The sequence below is a fragment of the Hylobates moloch genome, unplaced genomic scaffold (assembly GCF_009828535.3).
Source record: "Hylobates moloch isolate HMO894 unplaced genomic scaffold, HMol_V3 SCAFFOLD_1, whole genome shotgun sequence".
In the NCBI taxonomy this organism is placed as follows: domain Eukaryota; kingdom Metazoa; phylum Chordata; class Mammalia; order Primates; family Hylobatidae; genus Hylobates; species Hylobates moloch.
The window spans coordinates 237,114,801-237,135,750 of record NW_026652276.1 but is presented as its reverse complement, the minus strand read 5'-3'; the positions used below and the strand labels follow the sequence as shown (position 1 = coordinate 237,135,750).

General features: G+C 43.4%; 1 protein-coding gene across 19 annotated transcripts in view; it reads right to left on the bottom strand.

Annotated features, from left to right (window-relative positions):
* Positions 1-2,950: 2,950 nt before the first annotated feature.
* The window catches only part of RNF32 (ring finger protein 32), a 52,215-nt gene continuing 34,215 nt past the window's right edge, over positions 2,951-20,950 (bottom strand). For 12 of the 19 annotated variants that reach the window (XM_058428516.1, XM_058428489.1, XM_058428538.1 and 9 more), the window contains 3 exons: positions 12,008-12,148; positions 4,360-4,527; positions 2,951-3,637 (listed from right to left, as the gene is read on the bottom strand). In XM_058428516.1, the coding sequence (XP_058284499.1) occupies positions 3,401-3,637; positions 4,360-4,527; positions 12,008-12,148 (546 nt within the window). In that variant the 3' untranslated portion in view covers positions 2,951-3,400. Of the gene's footprint in view, positions 3,762-4,359; positions 4,528-12,007; positions 12,149-20,950 lie in introns of all 19 variants that reach the window. The other 7 variants (XM_058428541.1, XM_058428550.1, XM_032753225.2 and 4 more) reach the window with 4 other exon arrangements.

Below are 20,950 nucleotides of genomic sequence, written 5' to 3'. Positions count from 1 at the left end.
TAGAAAATGTAATTAATATCAGTAGGAGTTCCTAAAACTCACAAATATACAAAATTTCAAAACTTGGTGATTGATCCATATGTCTTGAAGGAATATTACGCAATAAACTTACCTTTTGAAGAGAAGTTATTTAACTTCCAATTCTGTGTTCTTTAGTTAGGAATAATTTTTTTCAAGGTTAACTATAATCAAATAGGAACTTCAGACAAAACCTCATTATTCTTGGATATGAATTTGGTGTTCTGCTGTTACTTGTAAAGGTGCTCCAGAAGTCAAGTTCATGAGCCTGGATTATGAACAGCAGGGCGGCCCTGATGTGAGTGGTTGTGGAGGACTAGAGTGATATAGAAGAATCTGTCGTGTCTGAGTGTGAGGAGGTGGAGAGTCACGTGTGGGCTATGGGTCTGAGATCTGAAGTTTTATCAGTTACTGAAACCGTTTTGTGGCTGTTGTAATGTCTTCTCCTTTCCTTTCCTTTGAAAAGCTGTTACTGAATGAATGATGCCCGCTTACAAACACTGACACTTCAGAACCAAGCGCATTTGATACTGCTGTAGCTATTCATATTGATTCTGCAACTTTTCTTTTACAGCATCTTGAAGTCATCCACAGTTGTTCTGTATGGACTCCGCAGTAGAGTCAGAGAACTAAGTGACAAGTGGAGCGTCCTCCTCCTGCTCACTTCCTCCTCGCCACCTCTCTGGCCTAGCTTTCCTTCAGTCTGAAGAGTGATTCACTTTTTCTTTTCTTTTTAGTCTTTACTGTGGAATCTCATCAAAGACCTGGAAGCAGGGGTGGTGAGAGGGGCCTGGGGCATGGTGTGGAGGGTCGAGTGCTCTGTCGTCCTACTGTCACCCCCAGGACCACCTTGCGAAGCCAAAAATACACACCTGCATTTTACCGACAAGAAACGCCACTCAGAAAGCTGCAGACATTTGCCTGGGGTCACGCTCACAGCAGGCAGATGAACTGGATGTAAATACAGGCCAGTACAACCGCAGTCTCATTTTTTCTTTGTTTTAGGTTTTCAGTTTCTTTTTCATTCATCTACCTTACAGTTCTATTATCTGGTTGATAAAGATTCATGACAGGTATCCTCATTCTAGATTATAACCTTTATTCTTATGAAATGCCTCCAGTACCACAATTCGCTAAGAATTCTCTTTCTGGACTTGATACTGATTTAATGATTTCCCTCAGCCCGTGGAATGGCAGGCTCCTAATTAAGTGGATTTAAAGGCAAAAAGGGATGTGTGAGAAGGCACAAGAAGTGGCTTCCTCTTGCACGGTGACTGTCAGACAAGTGGGTTCCAACCTGTTAAAATAAGGAATGGCCGCATCCTGTAGGGACTGCTGTAGCTGACCAGGAAGCCACAATGAGGGCAGCAGACAGGGCTCTCCCTGTCCGCCGAGTCCTCCCATGAACTCATGCTTCTGAAGGCCCCACTTTTTCTTGGTCAGTGTCCCAATTTTCATAGAAGAGACCTGATGAGGCTGTGGAGTGATTGTATAAAAGCTTGCACTATTTTCCTGACTTGACCTGACAATGTGGCATTATCTTCAAATTGTCCAGAGAAGCAGCTACTTCATTCAGGTCCTTTTTATCATTCTGTGGTAGCAACTTGGTCTCCCAAGCCTTCGATGGGCATGCCATTCCATGGCCACTTTTCAGTAAGAAAATTACCTGATTTTCTGTTAACTGTCACAGGCTGCCCTGGACCATTCCTCAGTGCTCAAGGGATTTTCACAACCCTCGTCCTCAATGAAGTTAGATGACCATTCCTGCCTTTCATCCCACCGATTTTCCTATCTGTTGCCAGCAACTAACACTAGTTCCTGCGTCAGTAAAGTACTGCACTTGGTTGCAAAGAATAGAAATGGATTCTGCCAACATAGGCAGGAAAGGCGTTTACGGGGTGTATGGCATGGCCCACAGATGTGATGAGAAAGCCCCGGGAGAAGTGTTGGGCAGAGCCCTAGGCACAACCTTTCCTGGGCTCTTCCCATCACTGAATGATCCATGTTATCTCCGGGACTCTCCTCCTAGATCCAAAGTTTGGGGCGGTGGAATCGGACTGCTCTGGCCTTTGACATGTGCCTGTGCTTTGCTTGCCACGTATGGGGAGAGAGATGTCAGCTTACAGAAAATTGAGGTTCTGTGATTCAGTTTCCCTCTGCTCTCTTAGAATAAAAGTGCTTACTCATTGTTTAAAGCATTCTCCAAATTAGTCTGCAAATTTTTTGATAGTATACATCATTAAAAAATGAGCACACCCCAATATATGCATATTTATTCATAAATGATACATACATATGTAGCTATATAATGTGTACATCACAAAACATAGGAGAGTATTTTTTCTAAGGGATGAGATAAAAATAAAATAGAAATTTTGGCATTTCTTCTCACATTAGATGCTGGGTTATTCTGAGCCCGTGCCATGTGCATACCCACTTGGCCTCTTCCTCTTAGGCCCACACCCTGCCCTTTCCTTGCCCCTTGTAGTTACCTGTGGCTGGAGTGATGAGCGCCACTTCCAAGCATGGCCTGGAACAACGTCCTCCTGCCCCTCCACCAGCAGTGAGAGGATTCACTGGGGACTCTGGGGCAAAGGAGACTGTGTCACAAGACAAAAGGAGCCAGGGTCACACATGGTAGACCCTCACCCTGCCTCACCCATGGCTGACATGGGTTGGACACCTCAGAAATCACGTGTCTTCAGTGAGCCACTGAGATTTGGGGCTTTATCTGTTACTCGGCTAGGGGTAACCTAACCGATGAGACTGTAACTGGTTACTGTAAATAACCAAGCTCCCAGTAATAGTAAACCAGTGACAAAAACAACTCTTATCCAGAAAGATTCACTTTTTTTAAATGTATGAACTAAAACAGTCTTTATTGCTCTAAGACATTAAAATTTGCGTTTTTTTGATGTTGAATACCACTGAATATTTTATTTTTATATTTTATTACACAGAAACACAGCAATTGTTACAAAACGAGTATTAGGAATGGCAAAGGCTTTAGGACAAAGTATTAGTGGAAAACATTTGGAACTTACGGAGTGTTTTACACTTGGAACTTACTTTAAGGAGTGTCGGTCAGACACTAGCTATATCTTAACCTCAATTTTTAGAAGTAAGCAAGCTCTCATTTTTTGCTATTCATATTTCAAGTGATTAAACTCATAAATTTGAAATTTACTTTTTAGAGACAAAAGACTAAAGTTAGGTGGGCTGTCAGCTTTTAAAATATACTAAGATTTCCTACAACTACCAATAGCTTATTTCCCTGGGAAACAGATTACATTGTAGTACTTAACCCAGAACTCATGCATTTCATCCAAAATGATGGTAAACTTTTTTCCTCAGAATTACCTAACTTTCCTTGACTATGAATTCAACATTCAAGAATCTTCTTCTGGTAGCAGGAGCGGCAGAGAGGACAGGCATGGAAAGGAGGCCTGTCTCCCACGGAGAACTCCTCTAGTGCGAGCAGACACGCATGGTGGAACACGTGTGAGCAGGACAGGAGGGCCATCTCTCGGGAACGCCGGCCGGCGCCCACGCTCTGACCGCCAGCAGGGGAGAGAGGGGCCAGGCAGATGGAGCACTCGTGGGCCTCCCGGCGCAGAGCCTGCAGCACACAGGACAGGAGGAGGCCACGCGGGTTAGTTTCATCACAGCAGAAAGTTACTTAAACTGAAATGAGAACCATGTGCCCCGAGACGTGGGTCTTCTAAACATGCAGAAGTTTCATTCTGTGTTAAAATCACGAGAGTTGTATATATATACTCTGTTACTCCTGGGAACTGTGGAAAGGTTTAGTAACTCACCTGTGATAAGCAATTTTAAAACAAAAATACTTTCTAAAATGCTGACCATTAATATTTCCTTTTAATTACGCAATCAAGAGGACTGTTTTTCAAAATACTTGACTAACTGCTAAACTTTTCCAAACTTCCTAATTTTATGGTTTTTAAAGTTTTCCCCGCCTTGACTTGAGTCATCTCAAGGTCGTTTTCAGGCTGGAACTTTCAGGAAACCTTCTGGGAAGGCGATCTGTTCCCTTCGGTGTTTTCATGGTTCACAAAACGGCATCATCCCACAGGAACTTCCAGAATTTCAAACCGAAGGGAACTTTGCTGTCACCCTAAAGCCCATGACAAAGGTCCTACCACGGGTGCAGGGGCAGCTAGGGCAGCGGTTACCCGGGCCTGACACTCCTAGGCTCCCCAAAGTGAGTCCTCGACCTCCCCGCACATGCCACTCCCCACCGCCTCCGCCCACATGCCACTCCCCACCGCCTCGGCCGCTGCAGCTGAGTCTGCTGGTCACCAGGCCGCCAGCCAAGCCTACCTGCACTTGGATTTTCTCCCATTCCTCTTCTGTGATCTCATGGCCACATTTTTCTTCCAACTGCTGAAGAACACTTCGATTTATGGCCAAGCACTGATCGATTTCTGCAAAGAGCTCTTCAATGTTGGTGCTATATGAGCACAGGATGCGGTGGCTGATTTCTGTGAACTGAGGAGGACAGAGGGAGGGGCAAGCTCATAGCCCAGCTCGGTGGAGGTTGCAGGGAACTGCCTCGAGCCTGACCACCTAGTGTGGTAACCTTCCTCGTCTCTGTCTTCAAATAATGCTTTTTAGGGAAACAGACATATGTCTATTTTACTTAACTATAAATCCAGACTATCTGGACAGATTACCACAAGAACCCCTATCTGATGGAGTTTAGAATACACTACCCCAAAATAGGGCACCTTGGCATACTGAATATTTTAAGGAAAAAACGTTCCTTCCCAAAGGAATTTGAGAAATGACAGCTGCAGGAGGGACCGTCTGACCTCTCCCCACCCCCGAAGTGGGTCATAGGACCCTCCTGTGAGAGGCACCCTCGTCTCCAAAGACGGAGGGAGCCGGGAGGAGACTGAGCACACAGGCCTTGCCGTGGTTCCCACCGACCAGCCTCAGCTCACTCCCCTTGTCCTGCCACGCTTCCCCACGACCTCCGCGTCCTCATCCAACCTAGCATAGAAGGCGCTCAGGCGTCACTGTCTCTTCAGGTCTCCGCCGTCTCTCCAGGTCTCCGCCGTCTCTTCGGGTCTCCACCGTCTCTCTGGGTCTCCCCGTCTCTCTGGGTCTCTGCTGTCTCTCCAGGTCTCTGCTGTCTCTCCGCTGTCTCTCTGGGTCTCCGCTGTCTCTCCGGGTCTCTGCTGTCTCTCCACTGTCTCTTCGGGTCTCTGTTGTCTCTCTGGGTCTCCGCCATCTCTCTGGGTCTCTGCTGTCTCTCTGGGTCTCTGCTGTCTCTTCGGGTCTCTGCTGTCTCTCCGGGTCTCTGCTGTCTCTCCAGTTCTCTGCTGTCTCTCCGCTATCTCTTCGGGTCTCTGCTGTCTCTTCAGGTCTCTGCTGTCTCTCTGGGTCTCTGCTGTCTCTCCGCTGTCTCTTCGGGTCTCCGCTGTCTCTTCAGGTCTCCACTTCTTAGGAAGGCTTCCATATCACATGAGACTTATCAAGTAAATCTGTGTAATTTTCTCTTGTTAAGCTTTTTGTCTAATTTACAGGGCTCCAGCTGAAGAATTTAGGAGGGTAGGGGAAAAGGGTATATTGTTTCCCTCCCCTGCTGTTTTCTTGATTGTGAACTTTGACCATTAGCAGGAACACATTTGAAATTAAAAGTTGAGAGAAAAATTCGAATTTTGCAGGATGAGCTCTGTCCCACAGAAACATACTGTGAGCTACGTAATTTTAAAATTTCTGGCAGTCACATTGTTTTTTAAAAGGCGACATTAATTTTAATATTGTATCTGACTCAACACATCCAAAATATTATCACTTCAACGTTTATTAATACAGTACTTTGTTTTTTTGGTATTTTTGTTTGGTTTGGTGGAGACAGCATCTCGCTCTGTCACCCAAACTGGAGTGCTTGGGGCCATCAATGCTCACTCAGCCTCGGCCTCCCGGGCTCAAGCCATCCTACACTATAAAGGTCTGAGTCATTACAGAGCGGCCACCGGTGTCATCTGAGGCATGGGGAGGTAGCTCATTCAGGGCCACACCAGCAGTTCCTTTTTAGGACGTGTGAAGATGAATGTAAAGCAAAGGAGAATAAGGTGTGTAAAAGGTTATGCCAGTGGTGACTGTCAGCCACACTTCTTGCCTCTTGCTTGTCCTTTCAAGTGCAGAGCTGTGGCCTACCCAGAGATGACATCTCCCATTCCCCCATGCCCAGGTGGGGCCACATGAAGTAGTTCTTCCAGATGGACGTGGCTCGTGTCTCTTCTGGGTGTTCTCCAGGCCCGGGGGATGGCAGATAAAGGACAGAGGGAGACAGTCCCGAGCCTCACAGGCTGGCATGTTGCCTGCAAGCCAGGACACCTGAACTGTCCTATGAGACCGAAGCTCTGGCTTTCAGTCACCGAAATTCGGGGGGTTATTTGCCCAGCAGTTACAAGTGCCCTGATTCAACAGTTACATCTGCTTCATGGAATCGGGCTTGAAGCACAAAGAAGGATGAAATGAACAAGGCCCGTGGGGATCTCACACATTTAGATATGTGATGGGGAAAATGCATTTTGGATGGTCTATGACTGTCCAGGTTTCAAATATTCTAGTCTACTGGAGACCTCACGTTCACTTTTTCTTTTTTTTTTAATTAATGTGGAGCAACCTGGCAGAATGTAGTGTGTATTTAAATCACCAGACTTCTGAAGGTGCCTTTGAGGACATGGAGTTCTCTTCCAATTCTCTCCCTTCTGCAAAAAGATCGTGAGACAGCGCAGGGTGGAGTGCTGTGGAGACTATGAGCTGCCTTTGTCCCTGGGATGTGAGAAGAATGAGGATTGGCTTTAAGGATGAGAGGTCCTTTTGAGTAAAGAACATTCTGTGAACACAGCAGGCGGTGCAAAAGGGTTGGGGTTTGAATGAAGGGGGTGGCTGAGGATCTTCCAGGCACCTGTGTTTTGGGATTAGCCGTACTTGGAAGCCCGGTGGAAGCTGCTTTTCTATTTATGAGTCAAATTCTCTTTCACTCTGAATGTAATTGTAATTGCCAAGCAGCTGTATCCTAATTTAGGGTCTTCAATTGGTAATGTTTCCTAAAGCTTTAATTGTAATTTTCTTTGTTCCTTGGCCTTTCAAATATCTAATAATATCTAAATAAATTATTGAAAGTAGAAGAGTTCTCTATACGTTGTAAAAGGAAAAATTACTTGGAAATATACACAGTTACCTCCAATTGATGCTTTGTAATTCAGGTTTTCTGTAAATTGTTTTTAAGTGTGAGATACTTTCCACATATGCCTGAAAAGCAAGATCTTTTCTTCCTTCAAAATTATACCTCAGAAAAAGGGTCACATTCTAGTCCAGACCTTGCAAAGTGTTTCCAAGTTGTGAGGTATGTTCTGAGATTAGTTTTGAACATAAAAGTACTATTTGGAATGACTGATCAATTGAATGAAAAGATGGATATGATCTGGGTGTTTATTCTCAAAGTGGGGCCCAGACGGGCAGCCTCAGCTCCTGGGAATCGGTGAGAAAAGAGGAGCTTCAGGCTTCACCCCAGGCCTGCTGAGGCCACAGTCCGGGTGGGGCGCGGGGTAAGCCCTGCGATCTGTGTTTTACAAGCCCTCCAGGTGATTCTGAGACCCACTCAGGTTTAAGAACCACAGTCATAGAAGTTACGGATACATTTTTTAAATATGCAAAGTTATTTAACACAGCATTAGTTATCATTCCTGGAGGTATCACCTCCCAACTCCAAGCACGGGTATCGCTGTGAGTGCACTTTCAGAAGCCACTTGAGAGAGGAACAGAGTAAGTAAGTGTGCGGGCCACATATAAACACATATGTACATCTATACGCATTTATGTTACAGTATCACCTGTGTGTGCATATATTCTCTCATACATGAGTATCTCTCTCTCTACAGGATGCCTGGAGCAATCCCAGCTGTCCTGATGTTCCATGAATGAGTTACTTAGCTCAAGATACACTTCCGAAGACAGCATCATTAGGACTTTTTAAAGTACATTTTCCTTCAAACACTTTAGATGGAAATAGAGCTCATATGCTCTCAACAACTGTGCTGGGCGACTCAGTGGCCCTATTGATGACAAAGACCCTGAAGTCCAATACTGATGTCACCTAAATGCCTCCTTCTGCCTCAGTCACTGTGGCATACAGGTCCTATCTCCCCTATTAGAACGTCAGTTCCTGGGGCCAGGAGTGTTGTTCTTAACACTGATAATACCATCCAGGGTTTTTAAAGGGTTTTGCATCTGTCATTACATCCTGTCTTTAAACCCTCTCAAGAGCTCAGTACATGCACTGACCATAGTAGGCGCTTGTTGAAAAAAACAGACTTGTCAATTTTGCATAGATACCAAATAAATCCCGGGGGGGTGACCCTTAACACTTAGTGCTCCAGTCTTAATGGTAACTGGTGTAATATAGCAAGAAAGCAAATAAATGCTTAGGATATGTTAATATACGTAAGAATCACAAACTAATTCCACACTCAGGTGTGTGATTCCACAGAAGAAAACCTCGCATGGCAGACGCAAATATTCCTTTCCACAAGTTTTGATGAAATACTCCATTCTACAAGTTTTGATATGTACTTTTGCTATTCAATTGAAATTTCTTCTAATTTCCATTATAATTTTGTCTTCGATTAATAGGTTATTTAGGACTCTTTATTTTCAAACGTGAGATATTTCTATTTAAAAAAAAAAGTTTTATTTCTAGCCGCAGCTGCACTGTGGTCAGGGAACATACTCTACACGACTTAAGTTTAAGTACATGGACATAAAGATGGTAACACGAGATATTGGGACGACTGGGGAGGGACACAAGGGCTGAAAAACTAACTTTTGGGTACTGTGCTCATGAGCTGGGTGACAGGATCATCTGTACCCCAAACATCGGCGTCCTGCAATACACCCAGTGACAAACCTGCACAGGAACCCCTGAAATCTAAAGGCTGAAATTATAAAACATAAATGTCTCCACCTGTGATGAAATTTGCATCATGGACAAGTATATGGTCAGTTTTTATAATGATATTTTGTACTTTGAAAGAAAATATGTGCTACAGTTGCTCAGTACGGTGTTCTACACCGTTCTCTCTGATAATGCCTTTGCTTTAAAGTCTCTTGTCAGGTATCAGTACATCAGCTTTCTTCTGCAGAGAGTTTATGTGTATATTATAGTATGTGTGTTAACACACTCACACACACACTGTTCTGATGTTTTCAGGCATCTCTGCAGAGTCACATGTACATAGTCTGATTGGTGCTGGAGCACTCAGCCCGCTTGGTGTTGTCACTGACACCCATCCTGCTCCGTGTCTTCCATCTGCCCTGCCATTGGTTTTTCAATTTTTGCTCTTTTCAATTAAAGTTTTCTATTCATTCTCTTTACCGTTTTGAAGGTTAAAACTCTGTTTCTATTCTTTTAGCTATTGCCCTAGAAGTGCATACTTACATTATTAAGGTCTAAATTGGAATTTTTGTCCCTTGAACCAATACAAGGATCTGAGCGTACTTAATTTTCCTCTCCTGCTTTATGTTACTTTTGTCATAAGCTCTCTCTCTCTTTTAACCTGAGACATGATGATTCTGGTTTGGTGGAATCCATGTCTATTAGATTTACTCACATTTTTACCACTCACATCTCGGATTGCCCGTCTGGGGCCATTTTCCTTCCTCATGCAAGGCATCCTTTAGAATTTCCTTTAATGAACACATTCTAGTGGCACACTTTTTGTCTGGCTTTTCTTTTGCCTCTCTTCGTGAATGTAATTTTCATTTGGTTCATATGGAAGTCTAGGCTGACGGTTAGGTCTCTTCCGAGACACGGAGATGTCACCTCACCTTCTGCTGTTCCCACTGGGAAATCTGCAGGTCCCAGGGTTTGCCATCGTCTATCCTCGTTCCTGGCCACTTCCAAGACGACTCAGTGCCTCGTGTTCTGCAGGCTCACTGGACACTTGAACAAAATCATATTGGGCTTTCTTGGGCTTCTTAAATCTGTGGCTTGTATCTTCTTCAGATCTGGAAAATTCTTAGCCTTCGTTGCTTCAAGCCGTTGCCTCTGTCCCACGTGTTCTCTTTTCGAATTCTGACAGTGACGTCCTGCGCCACCTCCTTTCTTAGGCAAGTCATTTCCCTGGACCTGCTTTCCAGGGGATGCGAAACACAAGGCCCCCCTTGCAGACCTGACTCCTCAGTGAGCTGAAGGCAGGGCCTGACTAGCATGTGTGTGTATCAAGAGCCAAAGTCAAAACAGTACAGCCAGCCGTGCTTAGCATCCAGCTCTTCTGCAAAGAAGGAAATGTGTGCACTAGGGGGTGGGAAATACGAATTGTGTACTTTCGGTGATTCCACGTATGAATTAAATGCTCTAATATTTGCACTTAAAACTGACATTCTGGTGTAAAGATGCACTGTGAAAGTCATAAAATTTATAATTTAATTTTTTCTTAGAATAACATTAAATAGTAAATAAAAAACATGACATGACCACTGGAGAGACAGGCCACAGAAGTACATACAGCTCTATATTTTTAGTCCTTGAATGGTGCTTTCCCCATGTTTTCTTGCTTTTAAACAGGGATCTGTGTTTCATTTTCATGGCACTAGGCCATGACCGCCCGCCTTCCTGTCATCTGGAACAGAGTCCCCAAGCCCCGCGTGCTGCAGCCCCCACTGCACGTCTCCTCTGGTTCATTTGGGCCTCCCCTCCATGGGCACGCCCTGCAGAGGCTCCCAGGAAGCTCCTGTGCTGGAGGGGCCCAGCCATGGCCCTTTCTCCCTGGGAGTCCCCAGCCCTGCCCTCTTCACCCTCTTTGGTCTGGGTCCCAGCTGCTGACCTCGCATCCCCGGGGCTCTGAGAGCAGTTTCCAGTGTTCACGTGGCTGCTGGTCGCCCTCTTGAAAATGACCTATCTGCTCAGCGCCCAGCTCAGGGCCTCACAGGGGTCTGGGTCCTGGAAGGGTCACCTGTGCCCAGCGGTTCCCACTCTGCCAGCCCGCCCCTCCCACATGCTAAGCCGCGCTGCCCTCTGCCTGGACAGAGGTTCCAGGGAACGGCACAGTTCCTCCATTTGGGTTCAGGGTGCATCTCCTCAGACATTTCTACCTTATTGCAAACATCTCACCCCTCACTTCACTCTCTCTCCCCTTCCTCTCTGTATTTTTCTTCCTGGCACTTATTCTTGAAAATTCCGGTGGCTCACGCTTGTAATCCCAACACTTTGGGAGGCCGAGGCGGGCGGATCACGAGGTCAGGAGATCGAGACCACGGTGAAACCCTGTCTCTACTAAAACAAATACAAAAAATTAGCCGGGCGTGGTGGCGGGCGCCTGTAGTCCCAGCTACTCAGGAGGCTGAGGCAGGAGAATGGTGTGAACCTGGGAGGCGGAGCTTGCAGTGAGCCGAGATTGCGCCACTGCACTCAGCCTGGGCAACAGAGCGAGACTCTGTCTCAAAAAAAAAAAAAAAAAAAAAAATTATAACAAAATATTTTACGATTTGTCTCTCCCCAGCTCCCTGCAGGAAGGGTGCCCTGCAGCAGGTGGGAACCACCCGAGTGGCCTCCACATGCACCTGGACAGGCGCGGGCTGGGTGCTCACACCTCGGCCCTTACACCTGGGCCCTTGCACCTGCGTCTGCCCGGAGGAGCTGGTCAGCACACCCTTTACAATGAAGGCTCGCAAAGTACACAACTCCAAGTGCCAGTTCGTGAAAGCAGTTCACATAGACTTTTAATGCAGTTAAGTCTAATTTATATTTTAATATCCACTCACCCTATGTAACCAAATATCATTTTTACACTTACTAACAATTCATACTTTTTTCTTCCTTAATTTAAGAGGAATTAAAGCATTTCCTCAATGAGAAAAACAATTCCCTTTATATGTAATGGTGGTTAAAGACTATTAATATGCATTTTAATCAATCTAAAATAAATAATTTTAACTTAAATTTACCACTTACAGGATCCGCACGGTGAATGACAACAATTTCTAAACGGGCTGGGGTGAAAAGAGTTGGTAAATTGCTCAGCTGCCATAGAACAGGCACTGTGCTAGCCTGATGATCTGGATGACAAATACTGGTTCCTTTAACAGAGAGCTCCTGTGTAGCAAGAAAAGCCCCGCTGACGATGGAATGCATGCTGCTGTGGCACTGGACTCCGGGAGACACAGAGTGAGGGAGGGATCACCAGGCTTCTTGGAAAGTCAGCCTACAAGGGGCTCTGGGCAGATGCAGCCAGTGGGATGGGGACCTGGGAAGGAAGGAGTGAGGACACAGAGGCAGAGGGATGCAGGGTGGCAAGACCCAGAAGTGCAAGTCACTGGAGCCCGGCTCCACCCGCCTCCCCTCGACAACCTCTGTCCTCTGGGAACACTCTCCCAGGTCACTCCCCGTGGGCCACCCTCCTTCCTTCTTGTTCCTTCCTTTCCTGTGTGAATCTTATGGTCTGGCCAAACTTGTTGACTCAGTTCAGTGAATCACTGTTAGATTTTTCTGTTTCCTTGACTGCACATGAATGACTGGTGGGATCCATGTGTCCCAGGTACCTGGGCTGGAGGTGACCTCTCTGAGCTCTCACACACGTCAGCTGCCCAGTGTTAGCTTTTTCCTGTGTGCATTGCTTATCTCCTTGAATGAGTGCCTTAGATTCAGGGAAGCACCAATTCATCTTTGTAAGGCCCTTAGCATTCAAGAAATTTTGACTTTAGGTTTGCAACACATGAGAAATGAGAGCAAATATATGCCTCAAATGTACATATTCCAAAGGAGTGCAGTAGAAATCCTTTTTGGGGGAACTGAGAAAAAACACTGCCTACCTCAAATGATTTTCAAGTTACTTCCAGTGTCAAAATTCAGTAAAACATCAACTTTAGCTTATAATCATAACATTGACATTAGCTTATTAATAAAAATACTGAAAGTCCTTCCATAGACATTTATGACAAATTTAAAAAGTGAACTGGGATGAATATTCTTATAGCTTTGAGTATTCAAGAGTTAGCAAGGGTGGTACTTTTAAAAGTCAAATCAACGTTTATTAACTATTGTAGTTAATTCAAAGTAATATCCTATGGGTAGCTACTATTAACTATTTTTGTCAGATTCTTCTGTGTGTAGCTTTCTTTATTCCTTTATTTACTCCCTCACTTTTTATGTGGGTTAGATGACCTTAGTAACTGAAAGGGCGAGAACTGTCAAAAACAAATGACAACTGACTTCTAGTTTTTAAAGAAGTGGTTGATACTATGAATTCTACAGAAACAGACAAAATACCTAAACATTTTCAATTTTACAAAGAATGAATGTCTTAATGTAATTTTTCCTTTTAAGCCTCACATATCAGATACCTGATAAACTAAGTAAGAGTTTGAGTTATTGATATGTAAAACAATTACTGGTCATTTACAAGTAACAAGCTGGCTAAACATTTAAAAAAAATATACTAACAAAAGCACCCAGGTGAACTCTGTCTACCCAGGAGGGCTTTTTAAGTGATCCATCTTGATGTCAGCAAATTGCTTACTAATGTGTTGACTTATGGCCGCCCTCAAAAGCAAAATGAAAAGCCTGGAATTTACAGCATATCAATGAATCAGTTGATAAGCTTTTACTGGTTTAATATCCTTCCAGTCCTGCTGCTTGGAGCCACTTCAAGGTAGCAACAGAATGTTTGCCATCTCTATGTGATAAAGGAAGTCAAAGGACTAAGCAAACTTTAAGGCCATTATGCTGTTTGGTGAGATGTAAATGAAAAAAGTCAGAGAAATCTTGTGCTGGAGGGTGTGGGAGCCAGCAGCCCCTAAAGCCGCCCCAGCATCTGACAAATCACTCACCCCACTTTCTAAACAATGTCCGGGACTTTTAGCTGGGGTGGAGATAATATAATGCACTTGAGAAGTTTTAATTGCAGCAATAAAAGACCCTACCTCAATCATATGACATATGCTAGCAGAGTTTCTAGATAAGGATCAAAGGCAGTCAGGCCCAGCCGCTGCATTCTGGGCAACACTGGACTTTCTGTACACACCGGTGCTAGGTATTAGTAGAACAGCTTGAGTGACCTTTCCAGGCCTCTTTGATCTGCATTCCTCAAAACCTGAATGAGTAAGTGTTCGAGGACTACTGTATCATCCCCAAACAGCTCAAACACCCTCTCTGACACAGGCATTTCTGAGTGAATTTTTATTCTCTGACACTTACCTAAGGGTACAAAACTCAACATGTGACCTTTTCAGTTCTTACCACAAGACTTCAATATAGCTGAAAGGATCTACATTGTAGCACGACATCACTGCTGTGGTTGGGTTTTGTTAGGAATGTGTCAGTGACATCTTAGAGCAACACAACTTTGTGAAAAGAAACCTGCAGTGTATGCAAGCATTCCTCTTCACAGAAAGAGGGCCCCTTTTCACTCGTCAACACCCAAAAGGTGCGTGAAAACTAAAGAAAAGACTTCAGTAACTCTCCCTGTAGTAGAGGAGTAAAAATTTAGGAGCAAAGTTCGACAAGCAAAATAGATTAATTTATAAAAACAGAATGGCTTGGGCTAATCTCATCGTGAGTATTAAAAACATATCCCTCTTGGTGAGATCCTAAAACATATAAGGGAAACAAACACTTCCTAATCAGCTATGTCTAAAAATATCAAACTATTATCCCTCCTTGCCCTCCTTTCTATTGATTAGACTTCTCTTTCCCTAAAGGCAACTTATCTTTGATTGAAACCAATGGTTCCCAAGTATAGCAAACAAGTTTTCACCTATCTGCCAGCCCAAGAAAGAATAAATTCAATGGAGTGAAATATGTGTAAGGCCAAATGTCTGCAGTGTGAAAGGAACATCCTTTAGTGTGCGGTCAGGTACTTTTTGCTTTTCTGGTGTTAAAATGATCTTTCTTTTACGCAATGATTCTGATGGTACGTGGTGTTTTGCTTTTTCCTCTAACTTTGTAAGGTAAGTTTAAAAGGTTGGCACTGACTTTGTTGAAGCCCCAACTTTCTCTCCTAGTTCAGCAGAGTCTAGAAGACTGAAAAGCACTGACTCGAGTGCAGAATCGAGATGCTGGTGGGTGGGAGTGGAGAATCAGTCACTGACAGACGAGTCAGGGGAGCTGGCGCTGACGCACCTTTAACGTTGGACTGCGTCACGTGATTGATTTCTCCTAGTAATTTGTGATTTCAGTTTTTTTAGGTTAAAAATAAAATGAATTTGCAATAGTTTAACGTTCACCAACAGTGAGAATGGAGATGCCGCTTAGAAATGTAGCTGCTGGTTTCACATGTTATTCCCAGACTTAAAAACTGTTGTTCCCCAGGTCATTAAGCATTTGCCATAGTCAATCTTGTTAATTGCCACACATTTTGCTTTGTAAGATTTCCAGTTTCTAGAATTCAAACCTCAGAGTTCCATACACATAGAAGTATGGAAGGGGTGATGAGGTGAGCGCATGTGAACAGACTCAGGGGTGGCTTCCCATACTACGCAGAAAAACCTGGCATGCCTGGAATTTCACTACATTACAAAGCTAGTCTCTCACTCAGAGGGGCCTTGATAAAGTCATTGTGCATTTTGGCTTTGGAATTTATTTTTAATGGCCGTATTACTAGGAAACCTATAGGCACCGATGAATCTGAAGCTGGGCCTTATTTAGTACACATTTTTAGTTCTGAAGAACTTTTGGAAATATAAAGGACAAATGTAATGAGAAAATGAAGACTGAGTTGAGAACCTGAGACCAACAATTATATTTTTATTTTAAATATCTTAATTTGTGATTTCTAGAAGCTTAAAAAGCCTCATTTTACTTATAATCTTATGTTAAAATTTTTATAGGTACTTAAGCAGTTCAATTTTCTTTTTTTTACTGAAACATATGTTTGTTTCTTGGTGAAAATAAAATTCTGTTTCTATCATTGGAAAAATGAGATTTTCACATGTTAAGCCCAGATTAAACTAGATAAACTTGATAATAGTATATACTATTATGCTAGATGAAAAGAGTCTTTTCTAAAGGCATCTGAGGATGATGATGACTTTCTTTACTAAGATAGGGTCTGTGTATTATTTGTCTCTCATTTATTATTAAGCTCTTCCAGTTTTGAGCTGTAAAATATTCTACTCATACGATTACATCTTTAAAAAAGAACAATAAAATAGATGCAACCCCTAAACATTAATATATAATATATACGAGGAAATTCTCCACTTGTACTAAACATGTAAATCAAGATGATCATTTTGCCTTGTCAACCAGGACAAATTACCACCTAGTGTATTCTTTCAGTGTTTTTCTTTTCCTTTTTTTTTTTTTTTTTGGATGGAGTTTGACTTTTGTCGCCCAGGCTGGAGTGCAGTGGTGCGATCTTGGCTCACCGCACTCTCTGCCTCCCAGGTGCAAGCGATTCTCCTGCCTCAGCCTCCTGAGTAGCTGAGATTACAGGCATGTGCCACCACACCCGGCTAATATTGTATTTTTTAGTAGAGAAGGGGTTTCTCCATGTTGGTCAGGCTGGTCTCGAACTCCCGACCTCACGTGATCCCCCCCACCCGCCTCAGCCTCCCTAAGTGCTGGGATTACAGGCATGAGCCACCGCGCCTGGCCCTTGCAATGTTTTTCTACAGCCTTCAGAACATTGTAAAAGCCACCGTGGCAATCGTGCAATGTACCCTGTGCATTGGAGCTGAATCTGAGATCCAGGCTCTCTCCCAGCTCTCTGAACTGCACACGTTCTGTTAGGATCGTAGTGTTTTGTCTGTTCCCTCATTATCTCCCCTGACTAACAAAGCGCAGGCAAACAGCAGGCACCCAGGAAGCTATTTGACTCTATTAATTTCATGTATCCATTAAAATGTATTTAAGAATGTAATCCGTGCGGAATGTTTTTGGCAGTAACGTATAAAGCAGTGTTCTTTAATCCCCCTTCAGATGAATGAACTCAATTTCCCAATTGATTTTTCTCAAATAATTTTTTTCTCCACTGGTCTGAAATATCTTCTTTAGTACACTAAAATTTCCTGTATGCTGAGATGTGTGACTTTCTACTGTTTCATTGTTTGTCAATTATTCCCCAAGAATCTTAGTTGCCAAATTTATATATTTTGATATCTAACAAGACTGTTCTATCTCATCAATCTGTCTTTAAAAAAAATTATTAGCTCTTCATACCTCTTTAGATAAACTTTAGAGTTAACCTGTAAAATCATAAATGCACAGCCAGTCCTACTCCTTTGGGAGTTAGAAACTACATTAAATTTATATAAGGTAAGTGGACATTTTTACTCATTCCAGTGTAAAATGTCTATCATTTTATTCAAGGCTTTTATTCCATCAGAAAAAAATTTTTCTTATCAGTGTGGTACATTCCTTGTTTGGCTTATTTTAATATAAATATAATTAAAATTATAATATACATGTATGGATTTATATAGTATACATAACATATATACACATACGTGCACACACATATTTTGTTTTCATGTGTTACTGGCAAGGATTGGCTCAAGTGTGATGACAGTAAGTAACCTAGTTTTCTTTACGGTTTTACTCTCCAAAACAATGTGTTCTTAGTATTTGACACATAGTTTTTACTGTGACAAGGAAATTTCATTCTAGTTCTAGTGTCTGTCATTATTAAGAATGGCTGTTAAGGCCGGGCGCAGTGGCTCACGCCTGTAATCCCAGCACTTTGGGAGGCCGAGGCTGGTGGATCACACGATCAGGAGATCGAGACCATCCTGGCTAACACGGTGAAACCCCGTCTCTACAATTAGCCGGGCGTGGTCGTGGGCACCTGTAGTTCCAGCTACTTGGGAGGCTGAGGCAGGAGAATGGCCTGAACCTGAGAGGTGGAGGTTGCAGTGAGCTGAGATCGCGCCACTGCACTCCAGCCTGGGCGACAGAGCGAGACTGTGCCTCAAAAAAAAAAAAAAAAAAAAAAAAAGAATGGCTGTTAAATTTTATTTAATATCTTTTCAGTAAAAACTGAGATGCTCATATAATTTTTTCCAGTCATTTCATACTTTAAATTTCTTTCCATGTTTGCTGTTTTTACAGGAAGTAATTTCAATTATATTTTCAGTTCTAATTGCATAAAGTTGTATACAACAATTTTGTCATTTTAAAATGATTTCTATTTATATGGGTACACCTCCCTTTCTGTTTATCTACAGAAAACCAACGTCCCAGCTGAAGCAGTCAGGCAGAGACAGAGAGAGAGAAAGCACGCGCAAGACAGTGAGACCGTGCCCATGCGCACACGCAATTCACTTTACTGAGTCCACTGATTCAAATGCTCAGCTCATCTGGAAATACCTCACAGGCACATGCAGCAATAATGTTTAACCAGATAACCTGAGCATCCCTTAGCCCAGTCAAGTTGACACATAAATTAATCATCACACCTGGGTAATGTGAAATTCAATAACCTAGTTCAATAACCTTTCAGGTTCCATTAAACATGCAGGGCATCCTAAAATTGTAGATTAACATTTCTGAGAGGATTCCCATCGCTCACAGAATGAGTTTATTGGTTGGAAAGGTAGAAACAAAGCATCAAATGGTGAGGTCATTTGGTAAATGATGAAGAAGTGGTCTTTATTATAAAGGACAGCCATTGAGTTCTACTCATACAGGCATACAAGCATATAGGGCATGCACCCATATAGGCAACTACTACCTACTGCTAATACACTATTTTACAGTAAGTTCAATCTTCATTTATTTAACATGAGATCTGAGTTTACAGATTTTAAGTGTTTATGGCCAAATGGGATAAGTGGGCAAGAGTTACATGATAGGATGCCTATTCATGTAACAGATTATGAGTAGAACCTCACTATGATCTGAGTGTGTGTATGTGTGTATGTATACATCTGTCCCTCCCCACCCCCACACTTGAAACTTGAATGAGGTAAGATGACAGTTCAGCGGATAACACGGTCACTTGTATTACGTTTAAAGTGGCAGTTATTGATAATGCAGACATGCTGATACTACAACCCATCAGTGACCCATAACATTAATGTAGTAGGCCCAGCACTTTGGAAACGAAATGGAATAAAAATGATCACAGTCTGGTGCCTGCAGTAAAAGTAGATTTTGCTTTGTGAAAGTTCTTTCTGTTAAATGTATACATGTGGTGGGTCATTGCTGTAAGCTAAAAATAAAATCCTGGCCGGGCCATAGTGGCTCTCGCCTGTAATCCCAGCACTTTGGGAGGCCAAGGCGGGCAGATCACCTGAAGCTGGGAGTTCAATACCTGCCTGGCCAACATGGGGAATCCCTGTGTCTACTAAAAAATACAAAAATTAGCTGGGCACGATGGCAGGTGCCTGTAATCCCAGCTACTCAAGAGGTTGAGACGGGAGAATTGCTTGAACCTGGGAGACGATGGTTGCAGTGAGCCAAGATCGTGCCACTGCACTCCAGCCTGGGTGGCTGAGCGAGACTCCGTCTCTAAAAAAAAAAAAAAAAAAAAATCCTAAGGCCCCCAGCAACAGAACGAACCCCCTCTTGGCCAAGGGGGCCCTAGGAAAACCTTAACAATGGAATTTCCAGCCACGATGGGAAGAAAGGTGAGATGCCCCTTATTATGCCCACTCTTTGCTGGAGTTTAAGCTCAAGTGACCAGTATTCCTTTAAAAGTGATAAGGCTGATGACACAGTCTGAGGCAGTAAGAAACCAAAGTACAAACAAGACCTAAGGCCATGCCCGGCCAGGGACAGTCACGCCGCAGGCCATCAGTCTAGGCTGCACAGCATCATCAACTTAGACATTCCCTTCTGCTGACTCCAGTATTTAGATAGAGCCCTACTCCTTTAACCAACTGCAAATAAAGAATCTCTGAATCCACCTATAATCTGTAAGCCCCCACTTCAAGATATCACGCCTTTCTGGCCAAACCAATGTATAACTTCCATGTACTGATTGATGTCTTTGCCTGTAATTCCCACCTCCCTAAAATGTATGAAACCAAACCGTGATCCGACTGCCCAGGGTGCACTTTCTCAGGACTCCTTGAGAGTGGGTGGGTTTCCTGGCCTGCAGTCACTCATATCAGCCCAGAGTCAACTTCTTTAAAATACTTCACAGAGTTTGGTTTTTCTGTTAACATTGTTTAGAAGATATTTCTTACTGTGGTTGAGGAAAAGTCTGAAAGCCACTGCCCTAGCCTGTGGCTCTTGCCTGTAATCCCAGCTAACAGAGGCTGAGGTGGGAGGTTCGCTTCAGCCCAGGAATTTGAGGCCAGTCTGGGCAATATAACGAAACCCTGTCTCTAAATAAAAATAAAAAACAACTTACACAGTTTGTTCTCAACTACCACCCCTGCAAAAAATAAAAAATCAGTTTTACTTATCAGTTTCTTCACAGATATTCGGCTTAAGTGAATTTGCTATTGAAATCTTCTGAGATCATCTTAAAAGCCCCAAAAGAAAAACCGCATTTGTAATATATAAGCTAGAATATCATTCCCACTTCTGTTTTTCTTGATCTCTTAGATGGTATTGTTTAAACATACAATAGAGGTTTAGAGAAGACCAAAGAGATTGGAAGAAAGCTTCAACTAGGCTTTGAAAAACTGGCACATTTTAAGCAAGGCAGAGGGAACCAGTAGGAACAGGCAGAACATGCGGGGGGCGGGGGCATAAGTGTGCTCAGAAAAGCAGACGCGGGGATCAGAGCGGAGTGTGCAGAGCGACGAGGGCTCAGGACGAGGCGGCAGCAGACGGGATGAACCAGGGATACAAAAACAAAAAACAAAAAACAAGATTTGTGGGGAGGTGGGATGGCCACAGGGCAGCGGACCCAACGTCCAGTGGGACAGAGCTATGGATCTGCCTTGTAAAGTCCCATCTCTCTGTGGGAGAGACTGAATTAGAAACTGAGGAACTTGTTTGATCAGG